The 18,111-nt window shown below is 48.5% G+C and overlaps 1 protein-coding gene across 4 annotated transcripts in view; it reads left to right on the top strand.

Moving 5' to 3' along the window:
- Window positions 1-262: 262 nt before the first annotated feature.
- SIDT2 (SID1 transmembrane family member 2) overlaps window positions 263-18,111 on the top strand; it is a 35,200-nt gene continuing 17,351 nt past the window's right edge. For 2 of the 4 annotated variants that reach the window (XM_029573319.1, XM_029573317.1), the window contains exons 1-13: window positions 264-1,525; window positions 1,819-1,940; window positions 2,200-2,364; window positions 2,456-2,501; window positions 3,141-3,242; window positions 4,093-4,176; window positions 5,509-5,608; window positions 10,279-10,344; window positions 10,744-10,837; window positions 13,917-13,972; window positions 14,954-14,965; window positions 16,231-16,293; window positions 16,742-16,819. In XM_029573319.1, coding sequence (XP_029429179.1) covers window positions 1,331-1,525; window positions 1,819-1,940; window positions 2,200-2,364; window positions 2,456-2,501; window positions 3,141-3,242; window positions 4,093-4,176; window positions 5,509-5,608; window positions 10,279-10,344; window positions 10,744-10,837; window positions 13,917-13,972; window positions 14,954-14,965; window positions 16,231-16,293; window positions 16,742-16,819 — 1,183 coding nt within the window. In that variant the 5' untranslated portion in view covers window positions 264-1,330. The other 2 variants (XM_029573318.1, XM_029573321.1) reach the window with 2 other exon arrangements.

Raw genomic sequence — 18,111 nt, 5'->3', positions numbered from 1 at the left:
ACACAGTTACTAACATCAGAGCGGCAGTTTAAGAAGACCGTTCAGCCCTGTTCTTTCCAACTCTTTTAGCTGGTGATCTGTCCCTGTTTTAATTTTTTAAAGCATTAATGGGTTCTGTGTTTCCAGCATCTAACCATTTACTCCCTAGTGCAATGTTTGCAGCCAGTAATCACTTTCAAAAATGTAATAATTTAGCACGCAACAAGCTGATATAAAAACAAACAAAAAAATGAGCTCTTCTCACGTTCGTACGGCTGTTTATCTCATTTACACGACTGCCCTACTCTTCCAGACTTTGGCAGTCCTCGTGCCAAATATACGCGCGCCGCTCTTAAAACGAAGCCCCAACAACACACATCAGCTTAGAACACAGGAAGACAGTGGGGACCCTCCCCCGTCTTTGTCATGTGTTTCCTGTGCCGGGGTCTCTCTCCATACAGGCCACAGCTTCGGGGCCAAAATGGACTGGCAGGCCATCCTGCCCCCGAGCTCGCTGCATGCAACCCCCAAGGAAAGCCGCACAAGTGGAACTTCGCGCAGATCACATGGGCGGCACTAAAGCCCCACTCAGGGGCACCTGTGGCGGCCCCTTTAAGGACTCAGCGCGTCGGGGGCGGTGCCTTGAAACCAGCCGATGACGTCACCGCGTCCGGACACTGTTTACAGCTCTGATTGTTCCGCTCCCGTCCCAGCTGCTTCCCGTCTGCTCCGCTCCGGGTCCTGCCCCGTTCCGATCCACCACCCCCGCTACCTGTCCGGTCCGATCCTGCTGCGGCCCCTGCCCTACTGGTCAGATAGTGCCCGGAGCCCTCCCTAGCTGCTCACCCTCCGCTCCGAGTCCGGTCCTGCTGCCGTTGCCTCAATCTGTTTCCAGCCTGTTGAGTGGCGCTGCCCCTGCTATTTCTTCTTAAAGGATGTGACCTGTCCTGGTGCTGCTCTTCTTCTTTTCCCTCCAGCCTATGACTGGTCCTGGGCTGCTTTCTGCTATCTCAGTCTGTTTCCGGCCTGGTCCTGGTGCTGATCTTGATTCTGCTTTTGTTGCTTCAGTTTATTTCCAGCCTGTGACTGGTTCTGGTGCGGGTTCTGGTCCTTGTCCTGCTGTTGCTTCAGTTTGTTTCCTGCCTGCGTCTCCTCTCTCAGTAGCAGTTCCTGTGGCATCCTCTGATGATGTGGCCCCATGCTCTGGAAGCCTGGTAGCCTGGAAAGGGCTGCACTGGCTGCGGTTTGCGCCTCTGCCCGTGACTGGTGATGCTGGAATCTGTGCAGCCCCCGCACAGAGGGAAGCTGAGGCCGAAGTGTCACCCTCCTCCTCCCAGGCTAAGGGTTGACCATGCTGGCCCTGGAACTCTTACTGCTGCTGTGGCTGCTGGCCCTAGTTCCAGGAGTGCCTCAGACTTTTCTGGAGGCTGTAGTCACAAAAACTGTCTCCCAGAGGGAAGCCGAGTTCAACAAACTCTATTCAGACTCTGTTAACTCAGAATTGCTCAACATCTACGCTTTCCATCATACAGTTTTGCGAAACAAGGTCAGTGCAGTGTCATGGGGTATAATGTCATGCGGTGTCATTTGATATGGGGGGCAATGTCATGCGGTGCTGTATGGTATACAGGTAGTACCTTGGCAAACTAGGGCACTTAGGAGACAGGGGCAGAGGTTGGTTTATTTGCCCCCTCCCTCCCCAACAAAAAGGTGTTTTGCTGCCCCTGAGTGTAAGCAGAAAAAAATTATTTGAGTAGTGGATAAGTCCTGGTGCTGCATGACATGACTCAGAAAGGACTGCACACCTTACTTACTTTCTTTTCTTTTTCTGTGCTGTAGACAGAAGGTGTCCGGGTATCAGTGATCCTGCAGTCAGAGCAGAAGGAGAGCCCGGTTCTGTTTGTGGTGAGGCAGAAGGAAGCGGTAGTGTCTTTTCAGGTGCCACTAATACTGCGGGGCCTGTGAGTATTGCCACGCACCAGTCGCTGCCCCTCTGTGTGTGCTGCACCTCTGTGTGTGCTGCACTGCATTAATTGCCCTTTTGTGCCACGTGCCCAGTGTCTGCCTGCGTGTGCCAGTGTTCCACATGCCAGACATGTTTGCCATGTACCCAGTGCCCCTTCATATGTGCTTTGCTGTGGTCCTATCCTGGCTTCTCTCCTATGCCCATGTACCATTCCCTGTCTCCAGTCTCATGCTGACCTTCATCTCTTGCCCTAGTTATCAGAGGAAGTACATGTACCAGGATGTGGGACGGACGTTGTGCCAGCCACAGACCAAAACGGAATCTGAGACCCAGTTCTTCTATGTAGATGTTTCCACGCTGTCTGAAAAAAATGCCTCCTACCACCTGCGTGTGACCAGAGTGGAGAACTTTGTGCTTATGTGAGTGCATGGGATACAGCCCTGGACATGCATTCATCCCTGTATCTTTAACCCTGTGTCATGCATTTCTCTATGTTATGTTTGCTTGCAGGACAGGAGAGCAGTTTACCTTCAATGCCACACCCGCGCAGCCTCAGGTAAGCACCGGCTTTGGTGTGTTTTGAAAATCTGCTCTGAGCAGGAGATGGAGACATGGAGGGCATCTTGGGAGGCTGAGAAAAAGGTTGAGGCCGCCAATGGGGGAGGGGCGTCAAGGTATCTCTCCTGTAGACTCTTTCATGCTCAGGTGTGGTGCAAATAATGTATCTTATGGAATAAGGGTCGTTTTATGTAGCACTGGTTTGATTCAGAAACCATAAAACAAAGTGGAGCTTCCTTAATCTGTGACAGACAGCATTAACCCTCCCCCCTCCCCACTCAAGCAACTCCTCTTCCCACCCTGATTACTTTACATGGTCTTCACTCCTGATGTTTCAGTAAAACTTACCACGTGCACTGGAAATAAGATAGATTTAAACCCTGCTTCTCTGACACCATATGTGAAAGCTCAGAGAAAGAGGCTGGAACACAAAACTTCAATTGAAAAATAAATGCTTTCATTTAAAGTCAAAATATTTTGTCTCCTGATTTCTTCTTACTAAATATTTAGAATTCAGCGAGAACTGAAGGCTGGTGTCCTGCCATCTTGACTCAGGCTGGACTTCTGCCTTCAAGAAGGGGAAGAGATGAGAAGTATCCATGGCTTAATGATGTCTTTGTGGTTTTGAATCCCACAGTATCTGAAGTATGATTTCCCCAAGGCTGTGGACTCTGTCATCGTGAAAGTGACCTCGGCCACAGCTTTCCCTTGCTCTGTCATCTCCATTCAAGACATCTTGGTGAGCACAGGCCAGTGGTCAGGGTTGGGCTGGGCTTTTTTTCCTTCGACCCTGCAATGGAAGTGACACCTTCTGCTGTGCCAGGCATATGAAGGCAGATGGAGAGGTTTAGGTACTGTGTATCCTCTGCCTTAGGATGTAGATGGATCATTGTGAGTGAGGATCTTTAGCAAGTCCAGCTAAATAGGTTAGTTTGAGATTCTTGTTAATCTCTGGTCTGGGGGATTTGTTACTTGGGTTGGAATGTGTGAATTGGGTTTTTACATAATGGACTGTAGCAGTGTTTGAGTGGGTGGCTTGATCCTGAATGGCTCAGGGTTGTAATAATTTTGTTTTGGTAGTTGTGGATGAACTCTTTGCATTTTATGTAAAAATTTCTGGCAGATGTATACTAGTGGTATGATGTCAGAACTTCCGAGTGGTTGGCTTGGGGTCTATCCCATTTGGTCAATGCACAGTACTGACATGGCATCTGCCCTCTGCTGATTATTTTTATTTGAGCATCCTGTTTACGTGAGTATGATTGTTAAGATTTATCGTGTTTTGCTTTTATGTTGTTTGGGGCATTAATGTCTTGTATGATGTACTTGTATATCCTTGTGCACATTTGTTCACCGCTATGGTGAGTTACCAATCGGGAAAACAGTATATAAACAGTTTTAAAGAAATAAGTGGTATAAATGGGACAGGAAGCAGATGACTTGAGACTTCCCCAAAGAACTTTGAGCCACAGAGAGAATATAACCAAGAGCTAGTGACAGAAGTTCCTTCTCTGTGCTTCCTCCTTGGGGTAAGGGGTTGAACAAATATCCCGTTCCATGCCTAATGTCACCTCTTCCCTCTTTTGCAGTGTCCAGTCTATGACTTGGACAACAATGTGGAGTTCCTTGGAATGTATCAGACAATGACCAAGAAAGCAGCCATCACTGTACAGGTACAGAGCAGGCCTTCTTGCTGAGTGAGGGACTTGCATATGATTGAAGTATTAAGGACACTGTGATGCATGCGATACTCACATAAGACTATAGTGCTATGGAGTCTATGGGGACGGGACCCTTGCAGATGACTGTAGTACTGAGGGGGGCACTAGGGGATCCTCACGTGTGGCTGCAGTACTGGAGAGTGTTGTGGGGGATGGGACCCTCTGTTTCTGGCTGAGTACTGTGGGACCCTGAGGGGGATGAGGTTATCATATGTGGCTGTAGTACTGGGGAGCACTGTGGGGACTGGGATCCTCATGTGTGGCTGCAGTACTGGGGAGTGCTGTGGGGGATGGGATTCTCACATGTGGCTGTAGTACTGGGGAGTGCTGTGGGGGATGGGATTCTCACATGTAGCTGTAATACTGGGGAGTGCTTTTGGGGGATGGGATTCTCATGTGTGGCTGTAGTACTGGGGAGTGCTGTGGGGGATGGGATTCTCACATGTGGCTGTAATACTGGGGAGCGCTGTGGGGGATGGGATTCTCACGTGTGGCTGTAGTACTGGGGAGCGCTGTGGGGGATGGGATTCTCACATGTGGCTGTAATACTGGGGAGCGCTGTGGGGGATGGGATTCTCACGTGTGGCTGTAATACTGGGGAGCGCTGTGGGGGATGGGATTCTCATGTGTGGCTGTAGTACTGGGGAGTGCTGTGGGGGATGGGATTCTCACATGTGGCTGTAGTACTGGGGAGCGCTGTGGGGGATGGGATTCTCACATGTGGCTGTAATACTGGGGAGTGCTGTGGGGGATGGAACCCTTGCATGTGTGGCTGTAGTACTGGGGAGCATTGTGGGGAATGGGCCTCTCACGTGTGACTGTGGAGAGACTGCTTTTTAATTTCCTTGGTGTAGCTCTTGTGTGTTACAGTCACAAGGGCTCATGTTGCCCACTTCCCTGAGTCCATCCTTCACTGACAGAAAGTTCTGTGGGTTTTGACCAGTTCCATATAGGGCAAACTCTGCATGAAAGAGAATGGAGGAAGCAGATGTTTTAGGGTCAGGCAGAAAGCAGTGGGAAGCAATTGCAATAAGCTGCACGACAGCCCCTGGCTTTTCCGCTCATTAAGTCAGGCGCTGGAGGAGTCTGGAGTTTTGGAGAGGAGACGGTACCTCTTCTGAAAAGAACAGGCTGCCGAAAGTGCGCTAAAGATGTTTAATGAAAAGGAATAGTCACTGATTTATACAAGAGGGATCTGCAAAGACCCTCTTTGTGTATGCTGCATGTGACATGCCTGTTTATCTGTTTAACTCCTGTTGATTTTTCTTTCTGGGGGACTGGCAGAAGAAAGATTTTCCTAGCCACAGTTTCTATGTGGTGGTTGTGGTGAAGACAGAAGATGAGGCCTGTGGGGGTTCGCTTCCCTATTACCCCTATTCACAAGGTATGCTGGTAGCGGAGGTGGCAGCACTTCTGGTTTCCAAGAAAGCATGGGATGTGTGTGTGTATGTGTGGGGGGGGGGGGGGGGTCCTGCATGGAGCAGCACTTGCAGTCCTATACAGCTGTAGTATGACAGACTGGGGTGGCCTGCACGGAGCGACCAGCGTTAAAGCCCACACTTCAGAGAGCATGGGGAGACCAAATGTTTTTGGACAATGGCCTCACTAAATTTGCTGGATTATTACAAAACTGGTTCATAAGGCGTGGAAGGGGAGGGGCCCAGCTGTTGGATTAAGTATTCAGCATGGCCTCTTGCAAGATCAAGATGTTAAGGCCTGAAATGGCCTGCTCACAGGGCTGATGGTTTGACAGGTTGTGGACATGCGTGGGACAGATACAGAAGGCGCTGGTACGTAAAAGAGAAGATGGGTGAGGGAAGTTGGTATTGGGTTGCATATTTATAGGCAGGCAGGCTGGATGGGCTGGTTTGGTCTTTATCTCCCATCATCTGTTCTACTGTATTTATTTAATTAGATTTATTACACACTTTTTTGAATTAGAAATTTACCAAAGGTAGGGTACAATGTCTAATTATAGTAACAAATAGTCAGAGACAAACAGATATTAAGCGCTACCTGGATAAGCTTAGCTGGGTACATCTAATCAGGGAAATCATTTACCCTTTTCCTATCGATAAGCAGGCTGAACTAGCCATGCTTTCTGGGTGACGTTCTCTGGTGGCACGGGGCGGAGCTTTCTCTTAGTGTACAGAGCTTTGCTCTTGCTCATGTGTGGTGGTTTCCCGTGCGAATCCATATTCTCTTCAGTTTTTTTCTTTCCATGCAGCTGGACGATAGCACGGTTGACTTTCTCTTCTCTCTTTAGCCTTCTTGTCACTTACAGTGACCCCCAAAACAGCACTTTTAAGTGCTAAAATGGCCTCGAAAACACTGGGGTTCAAGTATTGCCAATGCAGTAAAATTATGTCCTTAACGGATGGACACAACTACTGCTACCTTTCCCTAGGCCCGGATCACCATCCGGAATCTCGCCGGGACTCTGGACAGATGTCCCCAAGAGCCAGGAAGCAGAGGGCAGCCAAAATTGAGAGACTCCAGCAAGGTGAGGCGTCATCGGGCTTCTATGCCCCCATTCCCAGAGGCTTGGAGTCGGCCCAATCATCGCCTGGACACAAGGCACACAGAGACCCCCACGGAAAAAGAGCTGCGTTAATGGGGCCCATTGACACCTCTATCAGGGACGACCAGTTGGAATTAACTCCCACAGAGGCAGAGCCAGGGTAAACAGAGGGCAAATGCAAAGCTGAAGTGCCATCTAAATCTGGCCCGTGGCCTTCAAAGCACAAAGAGTCGGCAGTGTCGCACAGAACCAATAACCCATCTCTGTTTGAATAATCCACGAAGAAAGCATCAAAGCAAAAGTTGACGCCAACGCCTGTATCAATAACACATGAGTCAAAATCAACGAACAATGCAAAGTCAATGCTCAAGTCAAGACCAATCAATCAGTAAAAAGAACCTCATGAAAACAGTTTGTAAATTTCACAGGGCAATTACTTCTTAAAAATTATGTAAAGTGGAAAGGGGAGATTTCATATATTTTTTGGCAGGAACCACCCAGGTTGTCCCGTCTTTATTTTTAATCATCAATCAACCCTCCTTCCACCACTTTTTTTTTTTTTTTAATCAATTGCATGAAACACTGTGAAATTAATGCGTGATTAAAATGCACTTATATCGTGACAAAATATGTTTTTTTGAATGTTAAAAAACTGCTCGACGGGCTTTTCGATTTCTATACACAGACCACCCAGAACAGAAACTTAGCTGGATTAAGATGAGGTGTTAATGTCTGTACTTCATCATCAAGCTCGACTTGCGCAAGTTTCGAAATAAATCCTTCTTCAGGAGTCAATGTTCTTGTAACAAAAGTTATTCCCCTTTTGGATCATAAACTTCTTCCATTTCGTCACTCATTCAATTCCTGTTCGGGCAAAAATGCCTTCTCACCAAACACATTCAGTGGCGGTCTGACTATTTGCCATCTTTCTCCATATTATAAAGTCACCTAGGAATACCTGGAGCACCAATCAGGATCATGAAATTCAAATTAAAGACGCCCAATCAAGTTCTTCGTTCAACCATGTCCATGTCCCAAGATATACGTTGGGCATACAAGCAGAACAGTAAAACAAAGAATGATTGAACATCGGTCAAGATTAAGTACTGCCAATATGACAGCTCCGCTCGTTTCACACTGTTTAGAAGCTTACCACAAGTTTGAACATCTAAAGTGGACAGTACTTGATCATATATCCAAAGGGGAAGGAAATCGATCAGCTAAATTAAACTATTGTGAACAACTTTGGATTTACAAATTGAAGACGGAACAACCCCATGGGTTGAACAAAGAACTTGATTGGGTGTCTTTAATTTGAATTTCGTGATCCTGATTGGTGCTCCAGATATTCCTAGGTGACTTTATAATATGGAGAAAGATGGCGGATAGTCAGACCGCCACTGAATGTGTTTGGTGAGGAGGCGTTTTTGCCCGAACAGGAATTGAATGAGTGACTAAATGGAAGAAGTTTATGATCCAAAAGGGGAATAAAGTTTGTTACAAGAACATTGACTCCTGAAGAAGGATTTATTTTTAAACTTGCGCAAGTCGGGTTTGATGATGCACCGGGCCTCCCAGTGGCTAAAAGAATGATAGCAAATTGGATAACTCAATGCATTCAGTTTTGCTAATCTTCCCTTTCTCCACAACTTACAGACTCAGGGGTGGATTTATCAAAATGCGGTAAGTACCGCATGTGATAGCAAAAGGGGCATGTTTTATGCTAATATAGCATTTATCGCAATTTGCGCTAATTACCTGTGCGAAGAGCTAAGTTAGCGCAAATTGCAATACCATTTTCAGATTCTGCAATAAGTGCCAGACCTGTTGTATTTCCTTCATTCAACCACCAGGGGACCATTGTTAATGGTCCTAGACACACGGGGGGGGAGGGAGAGAGAGAGAGAGACTGGCCATAATGTCATGGCCCATAGGTAGGTATTTGTATCCCTATGGTAGGCCCACCTAGTAACTCGAGGTGGGGTTTAGGTAAGAGTGTAGGGGGTTAGGGGCCACTTTGACATTCTACGTGACACCTACGAACAGAACAGTGGTCTCTTGTGAAGATTTGCTGGACCACTGTTCTGTTCGTAGGTGTCACGACCCATCAATAGGGCTTACGGGAGACATCGCAAATGGCGATGAAACCTTACCGCACAGTCACGGCAGCTATCGCACAGCCTAATGACCCCCTCAGTCAAAGCACATCAAGTGAGAGCCACAGCAGCATCCGTGGCGCACTTCTTCAATGTACCAGTTCTGGATACCTGCAAAGTGACGACCTGGTCGTCTGTACATACCTTTACATCTCATTACTGCTCTGATCAGCAAGCAGCCTCAGTCATTGTCCTAGGTGCAGCAGTATTGCATAATACAGTTGGAGGTCGAGACGATCCACACACTGGGTGGGTTGCATGCACATCAACTATGGACTGATATCCTACCACATTCGCTTCTCTGGAGCCACCAGGTGAACTGTGGTTTCCTGCATACATTAGCAACCCGAGACTAATTCAGCCTGCTTATCGACAGGGGAAAAAAGCAAGTTTTCTTACTGTAAATGGTGTTTTCTGTAGATAGCAGGATGAATTAGTCATCCTGCTATCTACAGCCCTCCTCCCTGGACCACCTCTCTGCAAAAAACCCCCCAAAAAACTTTGCTTAGTAGCTTGAATATCAACTGAAGAGAAGATGGATTCATGAGCACAGAGCATAGCTCTGACCACTAAGAGAAAGCTGCACCCCATGCCACCAGAGGACGTCACCCAGAAAACATGGCTAATTCATCCTGCTATCTATGGAAAACACCGTTTACGGTAAGCAAATTTGCTTTTATCCCGCTAAATGCTGCTGAATATCAGTGAAAAGTTACCCGAGGAAAGCTACTTCTTACTACATTGGGGGAGAGTGGGGGCACTGCCCTATTATCTCTGGTGGGCAGGGTCTGTTTGCTCATGGCTGCATTTGTTTTATCCCTTGCAGGGTCAGGTCATACAAATGAAGTCAAGTCATACAAATGAAATGGCTTCATTGACAAATGCCTGCAAAGATAGTGGCTGAATATTTACTGTGACTGTCTTGAAAACCTTCGCTGTTCATGACCTTGAGGACTGGATTTGTGCTACGGGATTTTGATAATATTCCAGTCTACACGCTCTTTGCAGATTTAATTGTGCAGCCACATCTGGGAAGGGACTGCTGTGCATGCTACGTGACTGCTCCTGAGTGGAAAAGTATGCAGAAAACTTATTACACAATTAGAGTGAGGTGTGAGGAAGTCTAGGGGCCTTCTGAAGATACTCAGGGCAAGTGTCCAAGCCAGGATTACAGCTGAGGCATGGGGAGCTGCAGGGACCTCCTGAAGCCACACAGGGCCACTTTCAGACCCAGGATTATAACTGAGGCATAAGAAGCAGCAGTGACCTCCTTGGGTCATACACAGTCGGTTGCAGACCAGGCCTCTCCCGTTCTCCATTGTGAATTAATTTTGTGAGGAATTCTAGTGGTCATCTGTGGATATTAACTGTTTTTAGATCAGCTTGTGGATCAAGGCCATCGTCAGAAGACCTTGGACGTAGTTGTGACACCGGCTATCAAAAGTGAGTTGTGCACAGCCACACCTGGTTTCCTGCTTGTTGGATAGGGCCTTTTAGAAGTGGAAGAGCGCAGTCACTAGATGCCCTATTACCTTCTGCCCTAGCTTTCAGATCTACATCTGTTTTCAAAGGTCAGACAATTCCATGTGTCTAAATATTGAAACGTTTTGGGGGGATGAGTGAATAATAATCCCCCTGCTCTGGAGCTGCAGCCTGAGCAGTGAAACTGTAGTGATTTGGGGGACGGGATGGGGTGAGGATGGCTGTATTTGCTCCTGATCCCAGGTCTGCTGCCCCCTTGCCTACCAGCTCCCCTCTCCACTGTCCGGTCCTGCGTTTTTGAGTGTGAATTCTTGGTTTGCATTTTGGGCTAGACTGTAAAACTATAACGTCTCTCCCCAGCGAAGGCGTACGTGAGCGGCATGCTGTTCTGCCTGGGAATCTTCCTCTCCTTCTACGTCCTGACGCTGCTCATCGCTTGCTGGGAGACCTGGCGGTGAGGCTGCTGACGCATTTTACCACAATCATCTCCTAAGTGAGATATCCTCACTTACATTGCTCAGGCAGCGATGACAATTATCATTTATCATTTTTTATTTGTATATATATATATATATATATTTTTTTTTTTTAATTATGCTTAATATTAAGTTTTTTTTCAAATACATCTCAAAATTAGGGAGCTGACTCTGTGGCTTAATGGTACTCTAGGGCATGGCCATACAAAGGACCTGGGTTTGACTCCCAGCGCTGGTCTTCGCAACTGGGGATGTCCAGAACTCTGGGGGCTTAGAGGGGTCATCGTGCAATGGCAGCACCTAGTGGTCGATTTAGAGTCTGTGATTCTGGGGAACCAGGAGAAGTCCCTGGTGCATGGCCCCCAGCCCAGGACCGTCACTGCAGTGAAGGGCCTAACGTAAGCTGGGAGGGCATAATGATTAGGGGGGGGAAATCCCTGGCTAGTTGCCATCTGGCCCCCACATCCCAGCCCTCGTTCCAGGAGGAATTTGCTGAGGCCCAGGTCAGCAGCATTGGGATTCCCCGTTCCTGATCGACAGACACCTCCGTGCTCACAGAAAGAAGCTTTGAGCAAAATCAGGGCAAACAGAGGCACACAAAGCCCAGGCGTCCACCTGCTTCCACAGTTTCAAAATAGCGCATCTTTATTATTAGTATTTGATGAACTGCTTTCCTACCAAGGCCTGAAGCTGAAACAATAAAAAAAAAAGCCCTGCGTTCCTAAAAGCCAACCTGAATCGAGTAAGATCGCATCAATCCAAATAAAAATGTCAACTGCCATTCCATACCCCCCCATCCTTAAAAATAGGAATCCCCACCGATCAGTCCATATTTAAATTAGGCAAATGCATGATCAATGAGCCAAACTTTATCTAAGTGCAAAGTAATTAACCCCCCTCTCGAAGTTCCTGTGGCACCAGATTCCAGCATTTCGGGGAATAATAGCAATGAAAAAGGGGTTCATCGCGCTGTTTCCGGTGACGGGAGTCTCAAGCCGCCCCCCCTGCGAAGATCTCGGCGCCCCCGATGGGTATCTCCACCTCGCAAAACGCGGGCATTTAAAACCTTCAAGCTGATTCTGCCGATCACAGGGAGCCGGTGCTGTTCGTGCAACCCCGGGGCACTGCGGCGTCTCTGGGTTTTGCCAGCCAGCTTCCTCCAACTTCTGGAATGGTGGGGAGGTCGCGGAATTAAAATCCTGCAGGCAAAATCTTTCCAGTGAGATCTGCCAGTTCTTCAGCGTGGCCCTTCCAGACTTCCTCTGGTGGCGCCTTTGTCTTGAGCTCTTGGTATGAGGGCTGATCAGTGGGCATCCTTTGCTTTTCCAACCTTTCTGAAGTGAGATGAATTAAAGCTGAGCTTTGGCAGCTTCGTGCCTGAAGATCCTAACTGTGAGCCCTCCTCCCCCCGCTGGTATTCTCGGGAGAGTCACCCCCTGCCCCCCCGGGCAGAGCTGGGATCGTCCTTTTACCAAAGAAGCCCCCGATAGACAATCTGTCAGCAGGAGCCCTTATGTGGAAAGGGGCCCCACCGTGAGGGGGAGCAGCCAAAGACACACTGCACCCCAGGGGCAAGTAGGACGCTCGATCCGCAGGGGTAGCAGAACGCCTTTTGGGTTGCAGGGGACCTTCTCCCTCGCCCCAGCTCCCACTGCTAATTTCTTATTTTACGTTTACAGCTAATATCGTTGTTTCTCACATACATTCTTCATATAAATCATAGAATATAATCATTCATGCCCAGACCGACCAATAAAAACTCTGATGCTAGAAAAACAGGTAAAAATCGCTTTACTAATAGACGTGCCCGTATTAAATGACTGTTCTGCACTATGTGTGGAGAGAAAGACGATACCAAGTTGTGGAACACCCCCCCCCCCCCCCCCCCCCCCCCCCCACCACCACACACCTAGCACTTACAGGGTGTAGCAAACCTGCCGTACCATAGCAGCACTAACTCACAGGACCGCAACAGCACTGAGCCCTGGAACACCAATACACCTCCTGAACAAGACTACCTCAGATCCCTGCACACTAGCAGAATACCTCAGAACATGGACACACACTTCTGCATACAGCCAGCCCCCTCCTCTGTATTAACTATCTTGCAAACTTCCCCCTACCTCACAGCTTTGCCCCCCCCCCCCCCCCCCCACCGGCGGCCTAGCTCCAATCATGTCCTCCCCATCAGCCAACCAGCTTTTCCATCAGCCTGCAAGCTGTCAACCCGGTCCTGCTTGTCAGCTCCCCATCTAACCAGCTAGCCCTGACCACCACACCTTCTCCAGGTACAGCCTCTTTCCACAGCCAGCCTTGACCCCGCCCACCCTAGCAAGCTTTGACCTCCTCCAGAGGTAGTCTCCCCCCCAGCTAGCAGTCAGTCTCCAGTCTTGATCATCCCCCTCTCTTCCCCCAACCTCCTGCCTCGGACAATCCCCCCCCCCCCCCCACCAGCCAGCCTTGGGCCACTGCCAGCCTCAGTCCCCGCCTTGGACTCTAGCCAGCCAGCCTGCAGCCTCAGACATCCTGCCTCCCTGGCAGCCTCTGTCTTCAGAGTCCTTCTCTCCAGCTTGCCTCTTCCCACTCCAGCAAGTCTGTTCCTTACTGCAGCGCTGTGCCGCTCTCTGCGTTCTGGTGCCGGTCTGGCGGGACACGCAGATCTCCGCTGGGCTCAAACTCGCAGACAGCCACGCGAGGGCCTGCAATTCCCCTGAGACTCCTGTGGAAATGTAGAGAGCCGTGGCGGGGGGGGGGGGGGGTGTTGCTGATGCCAGCGTTTGTGGGACGACGCAGCTGCAAAAATTGGCCGGGTCAGGGCCCAGGTGGCCCACCCTGTTCAGACCCCAGCAGAGGTCTCATCAGTGTCTTGCGCAAGACATCTTCACAGATATAATCTGGGAGAGCCGCAGTTGTGCCACACGGGGGTATATGATTGGGGGGGGGGGGGGTGGTATGGTGACCCCCGCCTTCTACTCGGGGGGGGGGGGGGGGGATTTCAGGCCAGGAAGCAGGAAAAGAGGAGACTTTGGCCTCATAACCGTCTCTGTTTCCTGGCAGGCGACAGAAGAAGAATGGGCCGCTGCTGCCTGCACACGCATCAGATGATGAAACTGGTAAGAGAGAGAGTGGCATTTTACAACTGCTGGCAGGGCAGTAAAGTCTGTCTGCATCATGCACGTGCAGACTTTACTGAGGATTTTCAAAGCCAGCACCTGTGCACATAGGGGAAGCGTTTTCCAAGTGAACCTAACTGGTCGGGCGCACGTGGAATTGTCCCCGTGCAAAGTTACACCTGCTCCAAGCAGAAGCCGAAACTCATGCATGGCAACTTTGGAAAGCACGAATGGATGTGTGCAAGTCGTATGCCTCACTCCAGCTCCACCCTCCCGAATACTTAAAAGTATGCGTGGGACCAGGTTACAAACGCTGGGCCCAGTCTTCTTTTTCAGGCACGCACTTACACGTGAAACAGAGTTTTGTGCACAGAAATTGCTTTGAAAATCAGGAGCAAAACGTCTGCTCTTTTTATCATGATAGGCATGAAACTGAAAAGCTATAGATGCATGGGGTAGTGATGGAGGAGGGACTCTGCGTTTTAATTGCAGAAGGATATCCCTACTGTGCTGCAGGGCAGCCTCCAGGGAAGTGGCGGGCGTGTACTGCCCATGATCAGCGATTCAACAGAGCCCCCCTCCTCATTCTAGCGAAGGGAGGAACCAACTCCATGTGTGCCGAAAAACCCAAGTGACTTGAGGACCTTCCAAAGAGGCCACTTACCCAGGGGAGGTGCATGGGAGAGTCCTCTCCTCGGCAGAACCCTAGGTCATCTATCCCGTGGCATGCCCAGGTGTCTGCTTTCCCCGGGGCGTGGCTGGGGTGGGCTCCCTTTTCCCATGGCCTGCCGGGGAGCCCTGGCTACAGTTGGTTAACTGGTTTGCCTGTCTGATGCTTTTATAAGATGAATTTTGTAGATATCAAAGACCAGCTGGGTCAATCAATCAATCAATCAAACGTAATTGAAAGTTGATTTAATTATAATTTGACACTCTCTCTCTCTTTCTCTCTGTATCCGTCATTGCCTCTGATGTTTCCAGCATCTCTTCTTGGTAAGCTCAGGGTGGTGTGCAAAATGGTAGAAGCTATTCTTAAAAACAAAATTACTGTCCATATAGACAGACATGGCTTAACGGGGAAGAGTCAAGCTGTTTTAGCAGAGATGTCTTGCCTTATTAGATTTTTTGGAAGTGTAAATAAACATGCAGAGAAAGGGGAGCTGGTTAATATAGTATATTTGGATTTTCACAAGGCAGTTGACAAAGTCCCTTATGAGAGGCTCCTCGGGAAATTAAAAAGTCATGGGATAGGAGGCAGTGTCCTGTTGTGGATTGGCAACCGGTTAAAAGGCTGGGAACTAAATGGTCAGTTTTCCAAATAGAGAAAAATCATTTGTGTAATATCACTAGGGTCCGTACTGTTTAACAGATTCATCCATGATCTGGAAAAGGGAAGGACAAGTGAGGAGATTAAGTTTGCAGTTGACACAAAAATTATTCAAAGTTGTTACAACAGCAGCAGACCGGGAGCACCTGCATTAGGATCTTGTGAGACTTGGAGACCGGGCAACTGAGTGGCGGATGAAATGTGGAAAAGTGCAAAGTGATGCACATAGAGAGAAATAATCCCGAGGCTGGGGTCTGTATTGGGAGTCACCATCAGGAAAAGGACCTTGGAGTCCTTGAGGACAGTGCATTAAAATCCTCAGCAACATGCACTACAGCGCTCAAAAAAAGCAAATAGAAATTGGTTAGGGCTCTTTGGCTTGGAAAAGAGACGGCTGAGAGGGGACCTGATAGAAATTTATAAACTCATGTATGGGATGGAACCGGTAAATAAAGGGCGGTTATTTACCTTTTCTAATAATAAGGGGAAGCTCCGTGAAACTAACAACCAGAAGCTTTAAAACAGACAGTAGAAAGTACTTTTCCCCTCAGTGCTCTATCAAGCCGTGGAATTTGTTGCCGGAGGACGTGGTCAAGGCAACGAGCATAGTGGGGTTTAAAAGAGGTTTGCACAGGCTCCTGGAGGAAAAGTCCATGACACATTATTAGCCAGGAAGACTTGGGAAAGCCACTGCCTATCCCTGGCAGTGAGTAAGAAGGACTAGATCAACTGTCCGGGATCCGCTGGGTCCTTGTGACCTGGACTGACCGTTGTCGGAGACGGGATGTTTTGCTCAATGGACCTTGGTCCGACCCAACATGGCATTTTTTTTATTTTTTCTGTTGTTTAAATGTGCTTCATTTATTTAATTGATAAGTGCTGGTCTGAGGTTCTTTTGCAGAGTTAAATATAGATTTTTTTCTCTCTTCAGGGAAGCACTTTGTGACCCCCGGGCCTTGTCCACAATATGACGGTTACACTTACGGCTCCATGGGTATGTGTGTAGAGACAGGTCGGGACTGTTTACTGCTCCTCCGGGGCTCCCCATTGCAGTGCTCAGTCTATGCAGGAGCCCTGGGAACACTCTGTGAGCCTCTCCTTCTCCTCCCTCTCTCTCCCTCTCTCTGTCTCTCTCTGTTTTCTCTGTCCCTCTTTCTCTCTTTCTATGTTTCTTTCTCTCTCTGTCTGTCTCTGTTTTCTTGTTCTCTTTCTCTCGCTGGTTCTATTTTCTTGCTCTCTTTTTCTCGCAGTCTCTGTTTTCATATTCTCTTTTTCTCTCTATTTTCTTGTTCTTTTCTTCTCGCTGTCTGTTTTTTTGTTCTCTTTTTCTCCGTCTCTCTTTCCTTGTTCTCTTTGTCTCTCTGGTTCTGAGTACTGCACATAACTGTTTTTGTTCTTCCCTCTCTTGCTACTTTTAAGTCCCCGTTTCTTTGTCTCCTCAGAAAACGGCTCCTCTAGCAGCCCTGAGGCAGTCACGGACAGTCTGGTGTCCTCTGGAGATACTGCCTGCAGCTTTACAGGTAACCCTCCCTCTCGGAAAAAAATCACAAAAAATAGAAACATTTCCACCAAAAAAAGGAACCTGGTCCCAATTTCTTTTTTAAGCAACACCCAGGACCATAGTTATGACCTCACAGAGCTGCAGATGTGAGAACCCCCCAATGGCCCACATGGCACTTGGTTTATGTTTATATAATAACTGCAGCCCTTAAATGCTTTTTTTTTTTTTTTTGCATTAAGTGCATCCCATCGCAGTCGGCCAGTCCATGGCGAGGGGTGCTCTTATTCTTTTCTAGGAAACCAGGAAAAGGACAGAAAATATGTGATTTTAAATCAGCCTGGTCCAGCTGTTCATGCCTGGGTGCACCGGGTGCTTCAAAGAAAAGAAAATGCACATCTGTGCCCTGTTGCTAACAATCACCGGACAGAAACGTTTTGCCCAGGGGGCATTGGGGAGATGGTTCAGGACATGAGTTAGCCCCGATCAGCAAAGCCAGACTACCTGGGGCTGCGGCAAACAGTTTAGCTCTCTGGAATGTCCCCGTACTCCCTCCCCCCACTTCAGACACCATTAGCAGAGCAGACTTTAATTATCGCAGCAAACATAAGACAAATGGAGGGAAAGGGGCAATTTTAAAGGGATTCCTTGACAATTTTGCCTCGTCCCCCACACACACACTTGGGATCAAGCGCACACGCCGTCTACAGCACGCGTACGTTTCCCTGTGGGAAAAAGGGGTGGTAGGTGGGGGTACGGCAGCCCGGCGTGGTACATATGGGGATTTCAGATCCCCCCCGAGCATGGTTTGCCTTGTACGCTTTACACCTGCAGAGTATGTGCTGGTAAAAAACCCGAATTCCTGCATCATTGGCTGCCGCAGGATTTTAAAAAGGGGAAGCAGCACATGGAGCTTTCCTTTCCAGATGGGCTCGCAGGATCGCAAGTTACTCCGGCGCAGTCTCACTTACGTGCTGCGAGGGCTATCTCAGGAAGCTGTTGCTTTATTTATAACATTTTAGCGATATATCCAAGAAACAGTCCTTGTTCAGAATCAGCTATCGCACGAAATAGAATAAAGAAGAATTATACATTAAAAAAAAAAAATTGCAAGGCCTATCCGTCTGCAAATCTTAATAGGGGATCCAGTTCTGAACACCAGGAAGTACAGACGTCTGTTGTAACATGGACAACGTTTCAGGAACTCAGCTAGAGCAGGGTGGTTTGCATCAGGGCTTAGCACCCGCCAAACACGGCTGCACGTAATGCTACAGCGATCATCTGCTAACTTACCTGCATTAGTTTCACCAGTTT

This window comes from Rhinatrema bivittatum, chromosome 12, assembly GCF_901001135.1.
Source record: "Rhinatrema bivittatum chromosome 12, aRhiBiv1.1, whole genome shotgun sequence".
Classification (NCBI taxonomy): Eukaryota; Metazoa; Chordata; class Amphibia; order Gymnophiona; family Rhinatrematidae; genus Rhinatrema; species Rhinatrema bivittatum.
The sequence above is the reverse complement of the archived record's forward strand: the minus strand, read 5'-3'. Positions and strand labels throughout refer to the sequence as shown.